The sequence below is a fragment of the Vollenhovia emeryi genome, unplaced genomic scaffold (assembly GCF_000949405.1).
Source record: "Vollenhovia emeryi isolate VEMERY1.0 unplaced genomic scaffold, V.emery_V1.0 DF939325.1, whole genome shotgun sequence".
Taxonomy (NCBI): domain Eukaryota; kingdom Metazoa; phylum Arthropoda; class Insecta; order Hymenoptera; family Formicidae; genus Vollenhovia; species Vollenhovia emeryi.
Window position 1 is genome coordinate 92,659 of NW_011967041.1, and position 22,780 is coordinate 115,438.

The following is a 22,780-nucleotide window of genomic DNA, read 5'->3' on the forward strand; positions in this document are numbered from 1 at the left end:
GAAAAACGGGGCCGTGACATCTCTCAGGCTTCTCTCTGCATATACCGTGGTCGCGAGAGAAGAGCCGGCAATGCCGGCACGGAGCACTCTACCGTCTATCGTTTTAACTATGTCACGAAAAAATCCATTTCCCTCCCTCGGTAATGTAGTCCCTGATGGAAAAATTTTGCTGAAAATGTAATGAAATTGATGAAAAGTGAAATGAAAGTTATTAGAAACTTGTTGAAACCATTTCAAAATAAATCATGAGTTTCGTTATGAAATTCAATGAAATACTGTGAAATTAGATGAAAGTTAATTAATATTACTAAAAATTAGTGAAAAAATTTTAGAAATGTTGTGTATTATGAAATTTGCAGAATTTCACTGAAAATAAATTTTTTAATGAGAAACTGCTGAAATGATAATGAAATTGGGTCAATTGCAAGAGATTTTCAACCAAATTTCAGCAAATTTCATTACGTTTTCAGCAAAATTTTTCCATCAGGGATATCACAGTACATACAACCAGTAGGGGCACTCGTTATTTTGTTTCACTTTCGCGCCGATCTGTACCATTTACTGCGCATCCGACATGTTTTTATTCTGACCAATCACAGGATTTTTGTACGTGCGTTAGTGCAAAGTCGGTGTGGCATTGAAAAATTCGCGGTGTTGGCGAATAACGCGTAAATACCTTTATACGTTGGAGCAAGTAATTACATTAATTACTTTTATTAGAACAATTTCTTTCATAGGCCATTTCCATTTACAATAAATAATGTACGCCAGTTCGTATGCGCCTTTCCTGGATACGATCCTGAAAAGGGCCCAGGCACTTTTAGCCGTTGATACACCGTTGGCGCTTATAAAAACATGGCGGAAAACTGAGAACGCCTAGATCATGGTGTAAAGATTTATACCATGGCCCAAATCAAAGGCGCCGACAGAGAGTGCCCCTACAAGTTATACTATGGTAGTTTGACGGTTTCCCTCTTTTCGGTTATCCTTACAGTGCAAAAATCACCTCTGTAAGTACATGTATACTTTGGTAATGTCAACCGCGGTGAGAAGACTTTCCTCACGACTTTTATACAAATTGCTACACTCTTCGAAAATCTATATGTGCATAAGCTCAAATATTCCGTTTCTAAGACTTCACATTCCCTCGCCATACGTGTGAAACATTTTTAAAAGATCTAAACTTTCTCGGCACTTCTCTCGCAGTGTAAATCTCCTACACATTTTTCGCCATTTAAACACGAACGTTCGCTCGATGGCTTTTCCATTTTTATTTTTCATCGTTCCAGTAAATAAGATTACATTGATTTTCATCCCCAACGGATTTACGTTTACATTACAAGCTCGAGTGAAACAGTCGCTTGATAGAGTATGAAACCAAATTTGTTGATAAAACTATAATAAATTAAGTGCGATATTATTATTACATAAATACTATTTATAGATAGAGGCTAGGACGGAAGCATTTGGACGATCGATGATGCCCAACTCGACAAAAGTCTGCAATGTATATAATGTTTGCATCGGTAAGTACACAAAGTTGCTGTAGCAAAAATATTAAGTCTTGTTAAACTAAAGATAGGAAATTCAGAGTAAAAAAGCAGCACTTTTACACATATTTACAGTTTTAACGTAATGCCGCATCTGGAAACATTGTCGAATCGTTATTTCGAATTATATATAAAAAGCATGTTTGTGCCTAACAATTTCAATTAGCAATAATATATTGCCAAAGATTCCTTTTTCCTGATGAATCTTGGTGAGGACTCGTTATGTGATATGACTATTTTCGATCGTCCATACACGTTCGCTGTGTCAATGATTTCTCGTCGTATAGAATCGAATAATAAATACTGACTTATACAAGTTGCTTGTCTATCTAATATTCTGCTTTTGAGAGACACTGTCGCGTTTTACACTAATCTTACAATCTTATATGAATTACATTTCCCCGAGTGTTGTAATAACACAATATGTAATATATTGAATGGAAACGTGACGGCTACAGCTCTCTCTTGAGATTGAAAGTTTTACGTAATATTGATCATTTAATTAATGTAGATGTCAAGGAATATTATGAACGTGCATCTTTTAGAGTAACTTTAATTATGCCTCGTTTAATTCCAAAGAGAGAGAGAGAGAGAGAGAGAGAGAGAGGGGGGGAAGGGGGGGAGAGAGAGAATTGTTTATGTAATAACATCATTTGTTGTTTACAATGTCAACATTATAAAATCACACATTACAGTAATACGATAGCAACCCATACAGCACACATATCTAAAAGATATCTTTAAGGCATCTTTAAGTCGTCTTTTAGACATACATATCTAAAAGACGACTTAAAGATGTCTTAAAGATGTCTTTCAGACATGCGTGCTGTATGGGAATCTACTACTCTCTCACCTGCAAGAATAATGATCGAAATTATGTCCAAATGTTCCTTTTATTCTTACTTTACCGAAATATCTATTAACGAAAGACTTGTTATCCTTTTATTTTGTTTATGTATCGCGACATTTATCATTGGCATATATTACCCCTACAGAAATGTAACAACTGGGAGCGAAACGAATTCGTTCAGCGCAGCTATTACGTAATTTTTCACGTGAAAAATTTCATGTAAACCCAATGATTTCAGCCAATGAAATTGTTGCATTCGCGTAAAACTTTTCATTTTTCATGTTTCCACTCTAGGGGGAAAAGTTACATGATCGCTACTCACACTGAAAAAAATTTCTGGTTGAATATAGACGAATCAGATAATTCCTTTAGGATTTACCAGAATTCCTTTAGGATTTACCAGAATTCCTGTAATCCTACAGAAATTCTAGTAAATCCTAAAGGAATTATCTGATTCGTCCATATTCAACCAGAAATTTTTTTCAGTGCAGTAGTTACATTATTAGAAATTACATTTCTATAAGGGTTAAAGGGTTTCTAGCATATATAATATAATATAATACAACATAACATAATTTAATATAATATATATATGTATATATGTACAAGGAATATATATATGTATGTATATATAGATATTTCATGGATATATTAGAATCACTAGGATTAAATTGTTAATTTTAAAAGCTACTTTTCTTTTGATAACAAAAATTTGATGTTACACTTGCAATTTTTAATACTTTATTACTAAATATGTTGAAATAGTAAAGCCTCTAATTACAGGTATATATAATAGTAAACAGTTAATTAAAAAATTAAAAAGATTCTATTGATTTTATTTACTCGCGCTGTCGAATATAAATTTTCTAAATACCATTACTTTGTGATGTAACTATTATAAAAAACGCACTGTTTGGGCTCTCGTTAAAAAATGTATACTAGATGAATTTATCTTGATGAAAATTTTGGTATTGCTACTATATTAATACAGTATGATGTGAAAGACTGCTATTCGTTCCGAGTTATTAAATATATCTCTCGAAGCAAGCGTCTTAGGAATATTATCACACGCGTTCTATAATCGTTTATAGTATTTTTCATACGAGACTATATCCAGTGTGACGTCGTACGTCATACGATACACTATACGCACGCACGCACGCACATATAACACAAGACATTTCCGTAACTACACGTGTGCATACACTTATAATTGATAAATGAAATGTGTCAGTTAATGGACGATGAAATAATTATCAATTGCCGATGTAATCGAGATGTTGAGTGATCGTACAATTTTATTAAGCTTGATCACACTTCCTTCTCTAGAGAAAAGAATAAACGCATCACGACTCAAGTTACAATATATCTATGTGGATTTCAGTGGACCTTAAAAAGTAAAAATAAATACATCTCTTTTACATTAAATAAATATATTGCTTAGTTAAATAAAAGAGTTTTCTAACTGTTTTCCAAGTGCTCGGTCATTTTTGGAGAGTGTTGACAATCAAGTTGTCTTTTGTGAACGTCTCCAACTATTTTCACGTGACCCTCCTCTTGTCATTTTGCTTTTAACGCTAAACCGTCCTTTGTTCCGTTGAGCTGAGCCTCATGTAGATTTCTCTAATCTATTTGTCACAAACAAGTAATAATGACGCATCGTAAATAGTCGCGCATCGACATTCCTCCAGACCGTTGCGAACTTGAGCACCTATTACATTTCTAAACTAAAGTAGAGTCGTTACTGTCCACCTGTTGCTTTTTCTTCAACATTGTTTTTCAAAGTATCGAAAACTATGAAAACGTTAAAGCTACGTGAACGGCATAGAATGGAGGCCGTAAGGAGATTTGGCGTAATCATCACTCACTTTTGTATCTTCGTCCGCCAGATCAACCCCGTAGTTGCTCGAAGTGTCGTCCTCCTCTGTAAAAAATGTAAATAGAATGCTGGCCAATTTGTCGAATCAAAATGGATGGCTTTCCAACCACATTTCCGGGATAATAATTAATATACAGGATGTCGTAATTGACAAGATCGAAGGGCGAGGCAGAATGACCTCTTCTCGTTTCTATATCATGTATGCAACAGGTTTCTGCGTGTGCGTCATCTAACAGAGGCCACGAAGACGGGATGGCAAGTTGTCGTATATTAGTGATGAAAAATGGACGATGAAAAAATTCACGTCTCTGTATTTCCCTGCATTTCTCTACGTTTTCACGATCGAATGCGAATTGCTCACGCAACACAAATTCCATACTGGATGATTGTAACTAGAGCGGATTACAGCTTGGCAGCTTGGTTTACGACGCGAATGACTCACTCACCTCGCAGAGATGCGTATAAATAGCTGGACCGGCGCATGTGTATGTATGTCGCGCTTTATTCAACAGTTGAATAAGATCCCAAAGTTTTTTTTCCAAGTTACATCGTCCAACAAATTTTATCCGAGTCTAACTCGGCTTACCGATCCTGGACGATCAACTTGTAACTAATTTGTCAGTTTGCCATCATCGAGTCAAGGTTGAGTTGCCATCCATGTAGAAATCCAAGTATAGCTTTGCCAAATGGTCGCGAATTCGTCAAGTTTTCTCAATAACAACTATTAACTCTAACTCACCGATATAAAGAGGGGCCGTGTCGTAAGCGTTACAGGGACCCGCGTGCCGTGTTTCAAGAACGAAGCCAGTAACACAGGCGTCCTTGATAATGTGACACCAACTGGGATAGGTGATGTTGTTTGTTGCACATAACATGGTCGTCGAAGGGTCCCGATCCCAATCTCGATCTCGATCTCTGTCACGATGCGCCCTATTTCGGACGCGCTCCCGCTTCCGGGGGCAACGGTAGGTGCAGGTCACGCAACGTGGTCGTCCAGACTTCATTTCGGATAAGCAAGTTTGGCCTTCTCGACAGCGTATTTTCGTACAGTCTGCGCTTTCTGTCAAAATCAATAGTCATCATGTATTTGTTAAGTTACAAGTGCCTGATGTATTCTCGCTCGCGTAGTGTCTTGCAATAGTCAAGAGATAGTACACAACGAAGAGCAGTATAGATCGATAGGCGTAAACTGACGTAAGCGTCAGTTTTATGCATAGCAAAGCACAAAAAGTCGCCCCTCCTCTCTCTTCCAATTGATGACGTTTGTTAAGCGTAACATTGTCCAGCATGTATGGTACACTTGTAACGGTAGTATCACGCGGGAATGATATTTATACCATTATTCACTTCCGTCTTCGTCGGCATGGCATAATTTGCCGTGCAACAACCGGATAATTCTCATCGCGCCGCATCACTCGCAGTCAGCGCGGCAAGTAAAAAAAACCACACGCACGTAGTTCAAGTATCGACGGATGAGAGAAATTGACGGGTCGAAAAAAATAAGCAAATTACTTAACGCCTTCGGTGGCAAGGGTAAACAGATCCGCACATCAAGCGAGAGGACACGCTGGAGAGTATAAGCATATCGGGGGAAGGACGGAACGGAAGAGAAGGTACAAGGTGGCGAGAGAAGACGACGAGGCTCGAGAAAAGTTCATATATGTTCCGTGAGAGCATACATGCGTGCCGTATGCATATTTACAGACGCATGCACTTTCGCACCTCGGATCCTCGAATCGGAGAAAGACGATTATTTGCATCGCGACACCTCGTCGCTAAACCGGCTGTTTTATTTACTTATATTACGCGCGCGTTGTGTATGCCGTGCCTCTTTTATCTTCAGCTGGCCCCTCTGCCTTTTCTCATTCGCGCTGAAACGTTTTCGTGGGCGTCAAGAGAGATCGCTAATACATTAGCAATTGCTATGCTCAAGTCGTCAAGTATGACAGATCCAATAGACACGCAACTAATGCAATAGTGACAATGCCCTCTTATTAAGTTCACCATTATTGTAAGGAACACTTGGAGTAAGTATTCGAGCAAGGAACTTATAGGTAGTGACGCGTACAAATGCATCGAGACAAGCTTTCTTCTCCTCATCAAGCGCACGACATTTGCAGAGTCGTTCAACGACTGTAGCAAATGTTGCAGACATTACATGAAGAATGGCATCGAATCGTAATTTTTCATCGGTTTATGTTTCTTTACGAAAAAAAATCCCGTTCAATACGTATACCACTGCGGCGGTCGTCGTTGGCGCACAAGTATATCGTACGCGGAATCGTTTTGTTGTCACGACACTATGTAAAGTACAGTCACGATGTGCATATGGTTTGCAAACGGGCAAAGGTTTCTTTCGTCGATTGTTTACAGTATCGAGCATCATGACTATAATATTCCGATAGGAATAGATGTTGAAACCTGAGTGGCGTCAAGTGAAAAGGATAACTTGAGTGGTAAGTGGGAGCGAGATGTGGAAACAATAAGAGATAAGGGATGGATGACCTGTGGGGTGCCACCATGGCATGTGTTGGCGAGAGAGCTGATTCGCGATGTACAAGTATTCGGCTGGAGGCATGCGGCGGTGTGTGTGTGTGAGAGAGAGAGAGAGAGAGAGAATGTCGATGCTGAGACACGTGGATGTTGATATGGTTGTGAGAACGAGGAGGGAAACACTGGAGCAAAGCGAAGCGATGTTGGTCCATCGGCCAATGAGAAGAGAGAAGAAAAGACAGACGGACAGAGGGGAGTAGGTATGGAGGAAGAGAAGGAGATAGAAAGAGTGACACAGGAAGCAAGACAGAGAAAGCAAGACGGTAGAACTCTCTTGTGTCAGAGTCTAATAAAAAAAGACGAGCTTGGCACGGACAGCGCGGTGCTTGGCACTGGCCAGACGCCTGTGGCCTCGCCAAGTTGTACCATGCCGGTGTGTATGGCGTTACTGAATACTGTTACCGAGGACCGTGTCCAGGCTCGCCAAGGGCTGCTGCGGTTTCTTCTTCAAACTTTACTCGCCCTGCTCCCTTTTATTCTTCCCCTTTTCCTTTATTTTCATACTTTTCCATCTCCTTTTCTTATCCTCCTCCCTTCTTTCTCTTCTCCCTTCATCTGCTCTTTTCGATTCGTATTTGCCACTCTTCTTGTCTTCTCCATCGTTCCAACAACACAAGTCTCCTTTGGATCTTCAACTGTCAATGTTCTTCTTCTTCTTCTTCTTCTTCTTCTTCTTCTTCTTCTTCTTCTTTCTTTTTCTCTTATTTTTGCTTCCAGAAAGATGATATATACGTAGGCATGTTTCATGTAATCGTTTCATATACGACCTTCTCATATAAAATGCTTCATCTTGTTTACATATCCAACTCCAGACTCCTCTTCACCCCGTTCTTAAACTAATAAACGTAGCTGACCTCGGTAACCTTAACATCCTGTGACTCACCAGTTTCCAGGAGGAAAGGGGGTAGGAGAGAGGGGGAGAGAGAGAGAGAGAGAGAGAGAGAGAGAGAGAGAGAGAGCATTTTGTTAGCGATTTTGTCTTCGAAAAATTTTAAACAAGAGCGTTGTTCAATGGCACTTTATATAAAACTATATAATTATATTAAAACTAAATGACGGAACAATTTTTTCAAAAATTGTAAAATAAATCAGAGCACTCGAAAAACATATGTAATAAGTGATATATGGAGAAAACTTGCACTGTTCCTACTAAATTGATACGATATGAAAACTTTACGATTGAAAAGGACTAACTAAAACAATTAATTAATATTATTTATATTATATAATATACGTACGTCCATGCTTATGGACACACACACACAACACAATCTTTTCAAATCGCAGCATAGCAAAAACGCTCGAGTCTTTTAAAAGACGAAGATAAGTAATTAATATGATAGCAATCTCATTGAAGAAAAGAACGCAATTATTTATTAATGTAAATGAATTTATGTTACTTTATGAGATAACTTAATAATTATTTTGCGAAGAGATTGCCATACAGACAAATAAAAACAAACAATTATATATTGCATTGAGATTTTGTCAAGCATTTGTAGCAACATTTGTTCTACGTCGAGAAGACAGCTGTATTCGGAAACAACACCCGAGTGTATTAGTTTATCCTTGCTTAACATTCGGTGAACAACTTGGGCGAGACCTTACTCATATTAAAAAAGAAGAAACGTAGTACTGCCCCCAATACGAGCCTCCTAAGAATATCCTATACAGTTATTTTTATACAACACTATGTGACGTATAGTACAACACCTTGTATGTATGCCACAGCATTTTTGCACAGCATTTTTGCACAGCATCTCCATTATCAAGTCTCTTTCATGATTTGCATAATATGAAATCGATCTAATTTCACTGGTCGTATTTCTTATGTGGCAGTGACCGACGCGAACTTTTGTTCTTGATGGGAACGCTGATCAATGCATACCGAATTCTTTTAGCTCAAAGTTATTTTTAGTTGAGCTGGGGCGGAGGGACAAAGAGTGGGAGAGTACGAGGATAAGTGTCGAAAATGTAAAAGACGGCGTGTCTCGAGTTTTAATATGTACGGATTGCGTGGCCACGCTACGTTACATGTATTCAGTGCGTGCATATATGAAGATTACACATACGGGTAAATATAGGTATAAGTGAGTGTATATACGTGCGTGCACGTGTGCGCGCGCGCGCGCGCAAACGTGCGTGAGTACGTGAGTGTATACGGTTAATGACCTGGAGGGCAAGGACGTTACAAGGACACATACATTTGCAAGCATACGAACATACGCTGGTTGCATTTGCGGTTATGCATAACGATATTACTTTTCTTTATGTTGTCACACATTCTAGATACGTATTTTCCATTCTGTTTTACTTAATGTGTGCTCATAGTTTGGAAAAATTGAAACATCAAAGGGACGACTACAAAAAAATACAAATAGAGATTACTGTGACAAATTCACTTTTATCCATGGATTGATAGTATTGGAAATTTGCGAAGCATCCATACTCGGAGAATCCAAATCAAAACAGCAAGTACAATAATGATCGTTTATGGCTTACACATTTGAGTTTATCATTGCTGTCGGCATTCATGCGACATTCATTCTAAATACAACCAAAATTCTAAATTCACAGAGTTGCACTTGTTCACCTACTGAGGGAGCTTCCCATCTAGGAGACACAATTAGATACAGTCTCAAACACTGTGTAAAGTTGTTCGTTGAAACATTATTTAATTCTCAATGTTGCCAGTAGATTGCATTTCAAACGTTAAATGTGATTTCTTTCCTTTCACAGTTTTATAAAATTAAAAACTTATGCGCACAAATACACATTTCTTCAGGAGAATAAAAAAATTGTGTATTTTTATTAAACATATTATTAAAAATGTTGGTTTTTGCTAATTTAAATAAAGTTAAATACGAGATTTGGAACGAAACGTGATTCGCACTGTTTCTTATTCTATCACTTTGTGTTGCTTGTGTTCCTTGCTGAAAAGTTCCTGAACGAGTGAACTTGATTGTGTCGAGTAGACACAAAATTGTTTCCTGTGGTTTAATTATTTTAATACAAAGACGACGATCCCAAAGCGTAATGCGCTGACCACTTTGCGTGAATTGTATAACGATTTATATGTTTTGGACATCCTCATGCTGTATTACGACCAAAATGTATATGTCCGGTATATATTGTAGACATCTACGTACAGTTACGTACAATTACGTATTAAGATTACAGATATATTTTTCCTTTATTTTTTATTCTCGACGTGTTGCTTGATAATAAATATTAGACTAATCGATTCTTTTATACGTGTTGTCAGAGTTATAGGAATTCGTGAAAGGAAAATGATTTTTTATAATTTTTAAACTTGTGCTTTCCTGCTTGTTTATACGTGTATTTTATGCATAATACGTGGTAATATTTCAGTGGCTAACTCTATGATAAATCTTTTTAAAATAATTGTGTACGCGTCTCTCTCTCTCTCTCTCCTTCCCTCCCTGTACGTGCGTGCGTATGCGCGCGCGCGCGTGTTATTTGAAATAATCAAGATGCCAGGTGGTTGTGTGGATCGCGTGATATTCCTTGAAGGATCCTCGATGAGTTCTTGGAAAAAATCTGTCAATCTGACTGATAATCGGTGATTGTGTCGTGTTTGAAGTTGAAGGTTTATGGCAGTTTCTCGACAAAAATGTATAGAAAACGATGATCTTCGTCTCTCGTTCTTTGATTTTTCCATTTTTAAAAATAATTTTTTCTCTTTTGCGACCCAGCAGAACACGCTTCGGTCGATGAACTTCCTGGAACGATCTTGGGATTGCCTTCTGATGTTCTTTACTTTTGTGTCTCTCTTTTCTCTTTTACTTATAATATCAAACACTCGACAACAGAAACGACAATAAAAGCCATACCATGTATCCATTTCTATCCATTTCTTTGTCACCGCAATTGATAAATGAATTCTGAGTAAGCTGAGTAAACGTTAGTTTTAAAGTAATCTTAGAGTTACATAAACCCTAAATAATAATTCAAAACTGTCTTTGAGCATGTTTTCAACATCCAAATACGATCCTAAATCTTTTTTCGCAACGATTACACGGTCTAACATTGAATTTGCCACTAAACAGATTTCACTCCCAGGGCAATAAATTCATGGTGGAACCAATGATGGAACCCCGCTATCTTATAATTGGGTTACGTAGTTAAAGGATATCACTGTCAGAATGAACATATTGATGGCAATAAAGTATGTGAAATAGACATCAATTTTAAAACTTTTGTTCAATAACAGTGCACAATATTTTTTCAAGATAAAACAAAATAAATAAGTTTCATTGAATTGGATAGCTTAAAAATTTACTGATAAATTTTATTATTCTCCTAGGCTGCCATAATTTTCCGCTTAAAGTAAGTTGTGCCTTGGTTATTTAACTCCTGTCGCGAAGTTTTATTAGGATTGTGCAAAACAGAATAATAAGATCTATTCCAATTCAATGCAGAAGCCGAATGAATCTGTCGCTATATTGTAAAATATTAAAAATAGATAGGTTACTTATCTCCTGATATATTTTAATTTTGAAACAGTTTAGATCGCGACTTGGCAATAGATTTTTTGAAAGATATTTCCTATGATGTTAAAATAAATTTTGTAAATAATTTTGAAAAGGGATAAATTTGGACAGAGGTGCGCGTGCGCACAAAAGAGAGAGAGAGAGAGAGAGAGAGAGAGAGAGAAAGAGAGAGGCGCACACATACACTTACGTTTGCAATGACCCTTATAAGCGACGGGAATGGCGCGACCCGCGCGGCAGGCGGCGAGTCGCAGGTGGCAAGCACTCTTGTAGGTGTTTCCGTCGGCTCCGCAGACGGGGCGTGCGCCGGCGACCTGGTGCGGGAGTGCTTGGGGGCACCTGCGGGCGCACCTCACACAATGAGGGCTTAGGTTCTGGTCCAGCAGACAGCTCCGACCTTGGCCGCACCGGACCCGTGCGCACGAACCTGCTCGACACTTTGCACGTTATTACGCACAGTCGTAAACCGCCTCCGTGATAAACGCATTGCTTTACTTTATTTTTCTTTTCAGTCACCAGCCCTTCGCTTTCCACCATAATTGTGTGCTTCCGTTCATTTTGTTACGTCCCGTTCGTTTAATTATATAGCTCGAGCCACTTTAAAGTAATCGCACAATTCAGAGTGTTAGATTTAGAATACCATAATTTATTCTCTTAGCTTTATCGCTCATGTCAGCTATTTGCATCTTCCAGACGCTTAAGCTCGTCTCAAGCTTCATTGACGTATGTCAATGCATACACGATTAATACGTGTGCGCAGTTAGCATATAAGCGTTGTAACATAGTCATAATTAAATTTGTTAATTACCAGCTATTTATTTATACACGATAAAATGGCAAGCTGTACGAAGTTATTACGACATTTAGTACATTAAACATTTACTATATTTCCATTTTTGCATTGTTCGCGTGAATAGAATCGTGTACCATTATTGTGGGAACCGAGACACGTTTCGCTGGTGGTATAGTAAATCGCGAGGATTAAATACGAAACAGCAATCGGTAAATGGCCGTATTAACTATTAAACGTTTCCTTCACGTTTTATTACGTTTACGTCCTAATTCATACAATCGTGTGTCATTTCTGCGAAAGGAATAATGCCAACGAAACAAAACAGAGACCGAAAGAAATTTAAGGTTTAACAAGTGATTTTTGGAAAATTTAAGCGAAACACTTTTACGCAATACAGAGGCGAATAACTTCTGTATACATACTCACTTTGGCAGTGGCCGTTGTAGGCAACCGCGAGCTCGTGACTGCCCTTCTTGCAAGCTCGCTTTTTCAGTCTACACAAGCTCTTATAACTCTTGCCGTCCGTTCCACAGACTGGTCCACCACCACGCGGTGCCTTACACTCTGGGCTGCACACGCACCTCGGTCTTCCTCTACGTACTACGCACTTTTTTCCTTCCTCGCACCTCACTTCCGCGCAACTCTCTGTCAGAACCAATTCAATTATTTCTAACTGTACATGTTTACATATAACCAAAATGTTTGAGATAACGCCTTTCTTACTACACTGATATCCAAAAAGTTTATTTTAAATTAAATGTTTACTAAGACATAAGTTTTACAGCGTAGAAAAACAATAATTTCATTTCATAAATAGTATTCTCTATCTCAGAAAATCTTTATTTCAGTGTAGAAAATGTAATGATTTAAATTAATTTACTTAATATAATACACAGATTTACTTGAAATTTGATATATTTATTTAAATGGAATAAATATTTACTTCACTAAAAAACTTAATTTTAAGTAAATCCATTTACATGGTTTCAAAAAATTTTTTTGTCAGTGTAATCAAATGAAATAATAGAAATGATAAAGAGCTTTTGTCTTCTTTTGTTCCAAGTAAAAGTAACTGAAAAGGTGCGTATTTACGGACACGCGCGCATACGAACACGTGCGCACACAGTCATAGTTGAGACAAAAGAATTATAAATGAGAAAGAAATTGATTTTAATTAGCGTTCAGTTATCACAGTTTATTACGTACCTCGACAAGGACGACACTGCACACCTCCACCAAGAACTCTCCAGAAGAAGAGACTTCCGCTGTCTAGATCCTCGTCGGAATAGGCAGTTGCCGCTGCTGCGTTAGATGCGCAACAATTTTCTCTCGTGACACCTTGCGATAGAAGTTCCTTACAACGGCCATTACTGATAGACGACCAACATATGCCACCTAACACAGATTCATCTATATAAAATATATGCAACATTCAAATTTCTTTTAAAGCAGATAAAAGGACAAATGTTAAACATTGCTATAAATAAATTTTAAGGATTTATCTTGCCGAGGCAATCTGACATATGTATAATACATTACAGTAGGCAAAGTGTGCAATTCTCTTATATTCTATCCCCCCCCCTCTCTCTCTCTCTCTCTCTCTCTCTCTCTCTCTCTCTCTCTCTCTCTCTCTCTCTCTCTTAATTTGGTCTCAGGAATGTGTTGTAAGGGTTTCTCGTGAACGTGGCACATGAAAGAACTTTTCAATATATGATAATCCACATATATGGATCTCACATAATCATAGATTATAAGTTCAGGATTGATAACTATCGTTCATTAAACCTTCCTAAGCAGTAGTAGTAGTAATGAGCAGCAATTTCTTGACGATTAGTTCTGTAATCACGTATAATAAAATTGACGATGGTTTCGATTAGAGACCCTCTAATAAGAGTCTGGCCATAACAGCGATTGTGGCAAAATCCTACGAGAGAGAAAGATATATATTTTGCCACAATCGCTGTTATGGCCAGACTCTTATTAGAGGGTTTCTAGTTTCGATGAATCTACCTTTACTTCATAATAAATCTCTTTACTTTGGTCCTACGATAAACGCATGAAAAAGATCCGGATTTATTCTATTACAGCAGTAGACATATACTCGATCACTTATACGTGAAGGAATGATTTCCGAGTTTGTAATTTCACAATCAGTAAAAACTTGGCTAAAGTCATTTATAATATTTGCTCAAATGATGGAGCAAACGCCTCAAACGCGGTATTAATAGACATATTTCCTTCTCACATCGAGCGATCTCGCCTCGTTTGTTTACGTTCGAGTTCTCGCGAACGTCACGTTTAGATTTGCGTCAATTGTAACGTTCGTAATGAAAGAATGTGACATGACGTAGTATGACGTTAGCGTAGACGGATGGCCAAAATAGCTGTGAGACTCTCAACGATTTCTTTTCCTATAACTATCCTGTCCAAAAATAGTTGTGCTATTATGTATATCAGTTTACAAGCTCGTGCAATTTTAACTTTGTACAATAAGGAAATTCAACGAAAGGATTAATAAAACATAAAAAGTTACAAAAATAATGTGCAGAGCTAATAACTTTATTCGCGAAATTGGATGCAACAGTGCATCATTCGTAGTCAAGGTACATTAAATTGATATTGCATATGTGTGAAAATCGCAGTAACGTACGTATAGTGTAGATGCGATTTATAAGTATTTTCACATCTCGTGCCAAAAAATTGTCTTCACTCATTGCTCAGCATGATGCTTGAGAAATTATATTTAAAATCATTCTATTTGCGGCTTGCAATAATTAATGAATTAATTGAGGAAGCGTATACACGTCGTTACTAGAGATGGGAGAGGTTCAATTATTATTTCTATCTTTGACAAACATACTAATTTCTGGACTCGATATGGCACGACGGAGTAAGATATGGAAAACAGAGGGGAAGAAAGACGGTGGAAGGAAAGGAAAGGAAAGGAAAAGGAAAAGAAAGAGGAGGAGAGAGGGGTGGGGAGGGAAGGAGAGAGAGAGGGTGAAAAAGAGAAGAGGAAGGGGGCGAAAAGGGATGAGGGAGAGGGGGTGGGGATAGAAAGAGAAGAGAGGAGAGAAGCATGGTGTGGTGCCGAACGACGTGTCTAGACCGCGACGTAGCCACCGTTTGGCCCAGTTACGCCCTTCTTCCTCTCCTTTACTCATTTTTCAAATCCCATTCCTTTCTCGCCGAATTTTCTCCATTTATTATTTAGCTCAAAATGTTTGCTATTTCAAAATATTTTAACGGAATTTTTGTCAAGGTCGCGCTACTTTGTACTGTGGTTCATACACATGTCTATTTTATCATGAAACGGTCCCTTTAGGGTCACTTAAAGTAGATGGTTTCATCAACCGAAATGAAACTTTGTAGTATTTTACTATGTATTTTACAATAATACAATTTAATTTAAAATAATGATAATTAAAATTGCTACGACAGATTCTCTCTTTTCTAGTGCAGTATGTATGTATGTATATGTTTTGCAAAGATGAAAAAATTTATCATAAGTAAATTATCGTTTAAAGCCACATTTTATATTTCAAATTTTCTACAATATAATTACTTGTAGCGCTTTTTTGATTGCTTGGTTTCTTGGTAGATTATGTTGTCATTGCGTGAGAAATTTTTATCTTCTTTAACCGTATTTAGTTGACAATAATACGAAAGTATAGGTAAGAGGTATAATTGGTTATTGTTTTATTTTAATTCACTCTCTCTCTCTCTCTCTCTCTTTCTCTTAAATGCAGCTATACACGGTAATTAATTTTCAGAGTGTGTTTTTATGGCACCATTGACAAGATAGCGTTGAATTTTCAGCTCTAGATTAGGTTTTGTATGACAAAGTTAGACCGTTTCGCTAATAGGCTCTCTTGACATGTGAGATGCAACCTGTCAATCTGATTAAAGTGCATTTGCGTTCTCGGTGTGCTTACTTAATCATTTCACATAAAATCCAAGTATCTTGACAAAATTCATACGTGAGAGTTTATCGTATTAATTGTATTCATTGAATTTCTTACTGTATGAGGAATAAAACCGTGTGTTAGAATAAAGCGCAGTTTTGAAATTATTATCGGAAATTCCGACATCTGTTGTGCCAATTCGAGAATATGTTTATCGCAGTAAAATTAATGAAATATTATTGTAAATTTGTTTATCATGTATATGCAGACACATAAATCTTTCCGTTTGTCATGAACCTCGTACACAAACTTTAATCGTCTTGGTCTGTTCCGGTATATACTAACAAAACAACACGGGATGTCGCGAGATCGTGCGGCAGCAGGTGGTAAAAAGATCGGCGCTTGCTGAAGCAAGCGCTGGGCAGGTATTCGCGACGTGCCGTAGGGGAGACGAGTTCTTGCCCGGACAAGACGGGCACGCGGTTAGTCATCAAGGCTCAGAGATTGTCCCCACGTACACGGCAACTCGACCGGTTGACCAAAACCACAAGATTCTCCCTTTTGTTCTCTTTTTCTTCTTCCACCACTTCCGACCCTCGAGTTCTCTAGCAATCCCGAAAAGTCCATTAGAAAAAAGTATGTCATCCGTGCGTGCGCGCGCGCGCGTGCGTCCTGCGTGCGTGCGTATACGCGTGTGATGTCACTTTTCGGGCATATGCATATAGATGGTCATTTTGATTCTCTGACTTTAAATCTTTAGTTGGTAGCGAAAACCCGATAAACAAACGAACAAAGAGATTATAACTCTGAATCACTAATCTCTACGAGTAGTCGATCAAACTTATGGATATTACCACATGAAGCTGTGCTTCTTTACTTGAATTGTAACTTAAGGATGATGGTAGCATTCTTTTCGGATATTGACATTATTAAACGTTCGTAAGAGACTGATACAAGTGTAGGATTAGCGAAAAACGCTTCTTCGTTTTTCCTCAACTTTTACTCTTATTGTTAGTAAAATTTTATATTATGTTCAAGTATTAAAATATAAAATAAGTCTTTTGCTCGTAACCGCATTTATTTAATTGCCCAACTACGTTTCACGCTTAATCGTTGTCAATAAATTAAATCTGAGTCTACACTTGATCAATTATATGGTTCGATTTGCTTGTCCGAGGATTTGATTCTTGGAATTTGCGTCGAATGAAACAAACTAGAATATTATCGGTACTCATCGCGCGAGACAGTATCTTAGAGATTTTCAAATATTAACTTTTTTTCGTATAGAATATGAAGCCAGCCGCACGCGCGCGACCGCGCGCGCACGAATGCATAACTCAAGTGTTTTATCGCGGGCTCACCATCTCCCAAGACTGCTGCGCCTTCGGTCATGTTCGTCGAACTGTTTTTACCATACTCTACCCATGCCAATAGATACGGATCCGAGGTGCTAATCCGATGCATCTATACACGCCCAGCTAATAGAACCAGTTTTATGCGTACTGAAAACGCTTATATTTCCGAAAAATATTCTTTTCCTCTTTTTCCTTCTCTTTTTCACACGATATTCATTTTATTGACGTATCATCTCTTTTCAAAGTCGAGACATATCGGTATGTCTAAGACTAATTTCATTATACATTATATATTTTGTGTCTTTGTATTTCCAGACCTTTATATCGTAAGGAGGTTTCCATCGCGCAGCGTAACTTGGAGATATTTGAATCGACAGGATTGACTGAAATTGAAAAACGTAATGGCGCATTGTCTTTTTACAGAGAAACCTGGATATACAAATTATTTTCTTATTACTTTTTATAATGAGAAGCTAACGAGCGTAGCATAGAGCGATCTCGAAATGGCAATATTTCTCAAAATACATTTTCTCTATCTATCATGTGCAGACCCTTCCTTCCTCCTTCACGTCCTTCACGGGATCCACAGAGTCTCCCGTTCCCGTCCTTCTTTCACTCGGTGGCATCGTCCGCGCGTCTAGAGGCTGAAGCGCCTCTCGTTGATGCGGAGCACTGACCCGCAAACTGGTTCCTCCATTACACCAGGCTTTCTCCCCCCTCCCCCTTTTCTCTCACTTCATCTTTTCTTCTTTCTCTCTGTCTCCCCGTTTCGTATATACCTTCCCCTTCCCCCCTTTATTTCTTCTTCCTTTTCTCTTTCGTGTGCGCGCGTGCGTCCATGCGTGCGTGCGTACGTGCGTGCGTGCGGGCGCGCGTGTATGTATGCATGCATGCATGCATGCATGCATCTCTTCCTCTCTCTCTCTCTCTCTCTTTCTTTACGTTTTCAGCGTGTCCCTTTTACTTAGCTTCTCCGCATCCATATCAGACTCGGCAAAGCCTCTTCCCCTCCCGTTCAGAATGATCGGCCTTCAAGAGTCAAAGATTCGGCAAGAGAGCGCTAAAACAGACAGCGCTGTATCGTCTGTAGTTTTTATCCCAGTCTTTAATCAATCTGTTAAACTTTTTTATTCTCGATGATCCATTTCGAATTGCTTGTAAAATTGTTTTATGCGACTTTATCTTGTTGGGCTGAGACCAAATCGTAAAATAATTTACAATAGCTAATAGAGAAGAATGAAAAGGGAAATGTGGCTTATAATATGTTAAACTAAACTAATAATATCTTAATTAATATAGGTTTTCACCCCCCTAATTTTTAAATTGTCATATGTTCTAAAATTATCGCCTTGGACGTTAATGAAGCTTTTCAAAGCTTCGCTAAGTTCGCGTTCTAATTGCCTGTGTTTATGGTATAAACGGTGCCGCCGTTCAAACATTGAATTAACGCTGAATTAATTTGCACTTGCCTGTCTAAAGGCGGTCGATCGTTTTATATATTTCTACGAATAATCCAACAATGTCGACAAGACCAAATTAATTGAAATTGCATGTAATTGGCGATCGTCGTCGAGATTATCCGTTGTCTGTTGATAATCTCTCGTACTATTGCCGACCTAAATTTAAGTCAACGTAAAAACAGCAAACATATAAATCGATAAGTTATAATAGATATGCAATATATTAGATTTGTCAGGATACATTTATGTGCATTTTATGCAATGATATTAGATTTATGTCAAAACATAACAGATACTGTAGAAAATCCAATATCTTCAGTTTCTTATTCAGCATCTAATTCTTCTCTGTCAATTAAGAGCAAAAAACAAATGAGAGTGTACTAAAAGTGCGGTGTAAACTAACGTGAAATTGCCATATGTAAGAATAATATACTCAAACACACAGTTGCGTTTCGTTTTGCTCACAATCAATTCATGAATTCACTACATTGCAAAGTGCTAAACCGACAAACACAGCTAAGCCGCGATACTCGGAACGGCAAATTGCAATGTTGGAAATTATAGCTCTGTGAAATCACAAATTACAAATTGTACACTAAGATATTACAATATTGCAAATTGCTCGTGATAAAGGCAATCCCCAGATCATAAAGGAGAGAATGCTGTATCCAATGGTACACGTTTAAGTTTATCGAAAGAAGCTTTTTCCATCTCATGATGAGATAATGTTGTTTTAAATCATTTTTAATTTAATTTAATTATATCTTCAATTAATAATAAGATGAGTTTCCGGAAGGAAGAATCTCACATAACTTGGGCGATAAATTTTTATTGGGAAAAATTTCTATGTCACATCAATGTCATTTAAACATTTTTATTCTTTTGTATTTTTACTGATACATTAATACGAGAGAGAGGGGGGGGGGGTAAGAGAGAAAGAGCAACTCGATTATTCGATTACGAGAAAAACGTAGTGGTTAAAGCTTTGTTTTCAACAATGTTGTACCGCTCATATTACATTATAATTTAACTTGCAAGATTTACAAGAAAATGTAAAAATGTTGGAAATAAAGTGCTTTCTTATTGATTCGCTACGAGGCGAAGCTATAGAATCGATATAAATACTGTCGAGAGAAACACTTACCCGTCGTTGAGTGGATTTGGAGCAGTAATCCGATTAGTGACACCAAGAGGAAGGTTCTATATGGGGATACCGTGATATCCTGCCGCAAGGCCGTCATCTCAGGCGGCCCGCGCCAGGTGCTCTCCCGACGTGCCGCTATCCCTGCGGTGAATCTCACCTCAGCTTTCTTAACTTCCGCCTTCGTTCCCGCCAGGTCTGCAACGTGCCGACTTGATGTTTCACATTTCATCTGCCTGTGCCGATTCTTATCCAATTCGGATCTTCGTTTTCACCACGTAAACTGCAGATCGGAAGATTGTGAATTACGTATCAATATCAGTTCACCGCTGTCCCTGATTATTGAATGAAATTCATATCATAGATTTTGCTTTCTGTATCGCGCATATGCTTTTATCAAAACAGATCCCTCCTTCCTCTCCCTCCCCCCCTCTCTCTCTCTCTCTCTCTCTCTCGCTGTATATTTGAATGTTTCAGAATGAGAATTGTCTTTTCCCATTAAGTTGCGGACGATTTCTGTTTGAATAAAAAACTGAATTTTGTTTTATGTCTTCACCGTGATTCCACGCTTGTGCATATGCTCGACCATAGAATACGAAAGTTATTATTGGTAGTGTGAAATTTGGGAAAATTTAAATTAATTACGATACGCTGATGTAGTTTATATCGCGACCCGTATCGAATAAATGTCATCCCTCTGAGAGAATATTTTACGCACAGATTTCCTAAATTAGTATTATATCGTAATTCAGTTTTCGATCAATGTCTTTTGATCTTGAAAATTGAAAAATTTTGCGCAACTGTTCCCTTTTTGAGTGTTTGATAAGAGTCGGCTTCTATATTAATGATTTACATTTTCTATAGAAATGCCTAATGCTATAATATCAGATAATATTACGTTACTTTACTTGAATACTTTTGCCTGTTGATCGGCATGTGTTTCGTTTCTCGTTATTTCAAGATCCCATCTTTTTACTTGTACGCGTGCAAATAACAATAAGATTTTTCCAACGATTCAATTATTTTCTCTTTATACGTCAAATCTTATTGAATCTTGTAACATTTTCAACGCGATTCTTTGATTATCATCATTACGTATTGTAACATTCATGGGACGCGAAAATCGATCGATTCAAACACCTGTGGATGGTTGAAAGTTTCGCGTTAAACGTAATGGCGGTATCGTTTGCGTATTACATTTGTCCTATCGCCTTGCCTTTCCGCCAATATTCATAGTTCCTTTTATTTTATCGATCGAAGCACGATAACACTTTTGAAGCCACCAGTCGCGAATTATCGCGACACGTGGTGTAGGCGCGTCTTACAAAACAAAATGCACATTGCACAAGCAGCGATTTTCAAGGGTCCTCGTGTTTTTGACAACACATGGTTTAACTATGCGCGCCGTTCACGCTTAATTGTTATTCTTTGCAACCAAATTTGTGAATTTTCCGATAGTTCACATGGATGGATTTCGCGCGATTTACCTCAGCATCCTCAGCGTTGATAGACATCGTTCTTTCTTAGCTATTCACCAAGATTTTTGATGGAGAGTTCGTTAGATTCACGACATGATTGTCGATCCTCTATGAGTTTGTTTCGCGGCGCGACGCGCAGGTTCGTCTGTCGAAACTAAGCGCGCAAAAGACCGCCGGACAGACTAAGAGAAGCAGTCGACAGTTGGTAGTCGACAGCAAGCAGTAACAGCAGCACAGGGCGAAACGTTTCGCCGTATGCCGAGCGAAGCTCTGCAAAAGCAGTCTGCACACGCGGCCGCGCTGTGTTGTATCGTCCCCACTTCCCTTCTTTGAGCGCGCGATTGCAGCGGTGACGGTGGCGGTGGTGGTGGTGGTGGTGGCGGTGGCGACGGTGGTGGCGGTGGTAGTGGTCGGTGGCGGTGGCGGTGGCGGTGGAGGTGGAGGTGGAGGTGGCGGTGGAGGTGGAGGTGGCGGTGGAGGTGGCGGTAGCAGCGACTGTGACGGGGACGGGGACGGGGCGGTGACGAAGGCGAGGGCGGTGGTGGTGTCGGTGGAGGTGATGGTTGGTGATGGCGGCGGTGGTGGTGGTCATGGTTGTGATCGTGGTGATAGTCGCGATGGTGGTTTGCAACAGTCGCATAGTGCTTTGTAGAACTGATCTAATTGTAAGAAAAGAATCCAATGGAGAGAAATAAAAAATTTTATAATTTCACGTGTTTTGCACTGACCAGAGACATAAAAGGCAAAAGAAATTGAAGTTGCGACTTCCGATTGTTATTTCGAAAGTCTGGGGGAAAGGAGAACCAGCGAAATAATGCTATTATTTTTGTTAGTCATTAATCGTGCCACGATAAATTGTCTGAAAGAATACATGTACTTACATGTATGGAAAGAAAACAGGAAGATGAGATACAATACATATTATTTTAGTAATAAGATGCAATTGGTGTTTGGTGGATGCACACTGCCTACGTATTTATTATATCTCGCGGTTTGGCGCCGACCCCCGACTAGGTACCGCCCCCTGGACACGTGACAATATCAGCTACTGGAAATACTATGTACTCCTTTTAATATATCCCGTCTACACAACTCCCGCTAAACTATCCCACTTTGATGAATTTCATCGTGTGATGGGATGTGATGTGTGTGCGTCCGTATTCTTTTATCCTTCTTCTAACGGCAGTGTACTAATTTATGTTCATTACGTGACATCAAAGTATATGTATAAACTTTACGTTAATCCTTCACACAATATGAATAATAGTATCAGGTTTTTCTCTGATGAAGTGAACTGAAATG

General features: G+C 38.5%; 1 protein-coding gene and 1 long non-coding RNA gene across 7 annotated transcripts in view; one reads left to right on the forward strand and one right to left on the reverse strand.

Annotated features, from left to right (window-relative positions):
* Positions 1-832: 832 nt before the first annotated feature.
* LOC105558647 overlaps positions 833-22,780 on the forward strand; it is a 33,840-nt gene continuing 11,892 nt past the window's right edge. For all 5 annotated transcript variants that reach the window (XR_001008691.1, XR_001008690.1, XR_001008688.1 and 2 more), the window contains exons 1-2: positions 833-1,010; positions 1,445-1,526. This is a non-coding gene — a long non-coding RNA (uncharacterized LOC105558647). The remainder of the gene's footprint in view (positions 1,011-1,444; positions 1,527-22,780) is intronic.
* Positions 3,025-21,729, reverse strand: LOC105558646 (follistatin-A). Of its 2 annotated transcripts, XR_001008687.1 has the most exons (8): positions 21,488-21,729; positions 20,004-20,283; positions 13,346-13,534; positions 12,566-12,784; positions 11,537-11,773; positions 5,019-5,339; positions 3,867-4,324; positions 3,025-3,789 (listed from the first exon to the last, which is right to left on the reverse strand). XR_001008687.1 is itself a non-coding variant. In XM_012006440.1 (7 exons), exons 2-7 carry the CDS (start codon positions 20,230-20,232, stop codon positions 4,212-4,214), a joined length of 1,308 nt encoding a protein of 435 aa, XP_011861830.1. In that variant the 5' UTR covers positions 20,233-20,283; positions 21,488-21,729; the 3' UTR covers positions 3,025-4,211. The 2 variants fall into 2 exon arrangements, 1 of the variants encoding a protein (XP_011861830.1); XM_012006440.1 differs by having other exon boundaries at positions 3,025-4,324.

Coding starts and splice junctions, on each gene's coding strand:
- LOC105558646 (XM_012006440.1), bottom strand. CDS start 20,232: ATGAAATGTGAAACATCAAGTCGGCACGTTGCAGACCTGGCGGGAACG. Junction 12,785..13,345: donor GCAGTGTCGTCCTTGTCGAG/GTACGTAATAAA, acceptor TGGTTCTGACAG/AGAGTTGCGCGGAAGTGAGG. Junction 11,774..12,565: donor CTACAACGGCCACTGCCAAA/GTGAGTATGTAT, acceptor AGTGTCGAGCAG/GTTCGTGCGCACGGGTCCGG.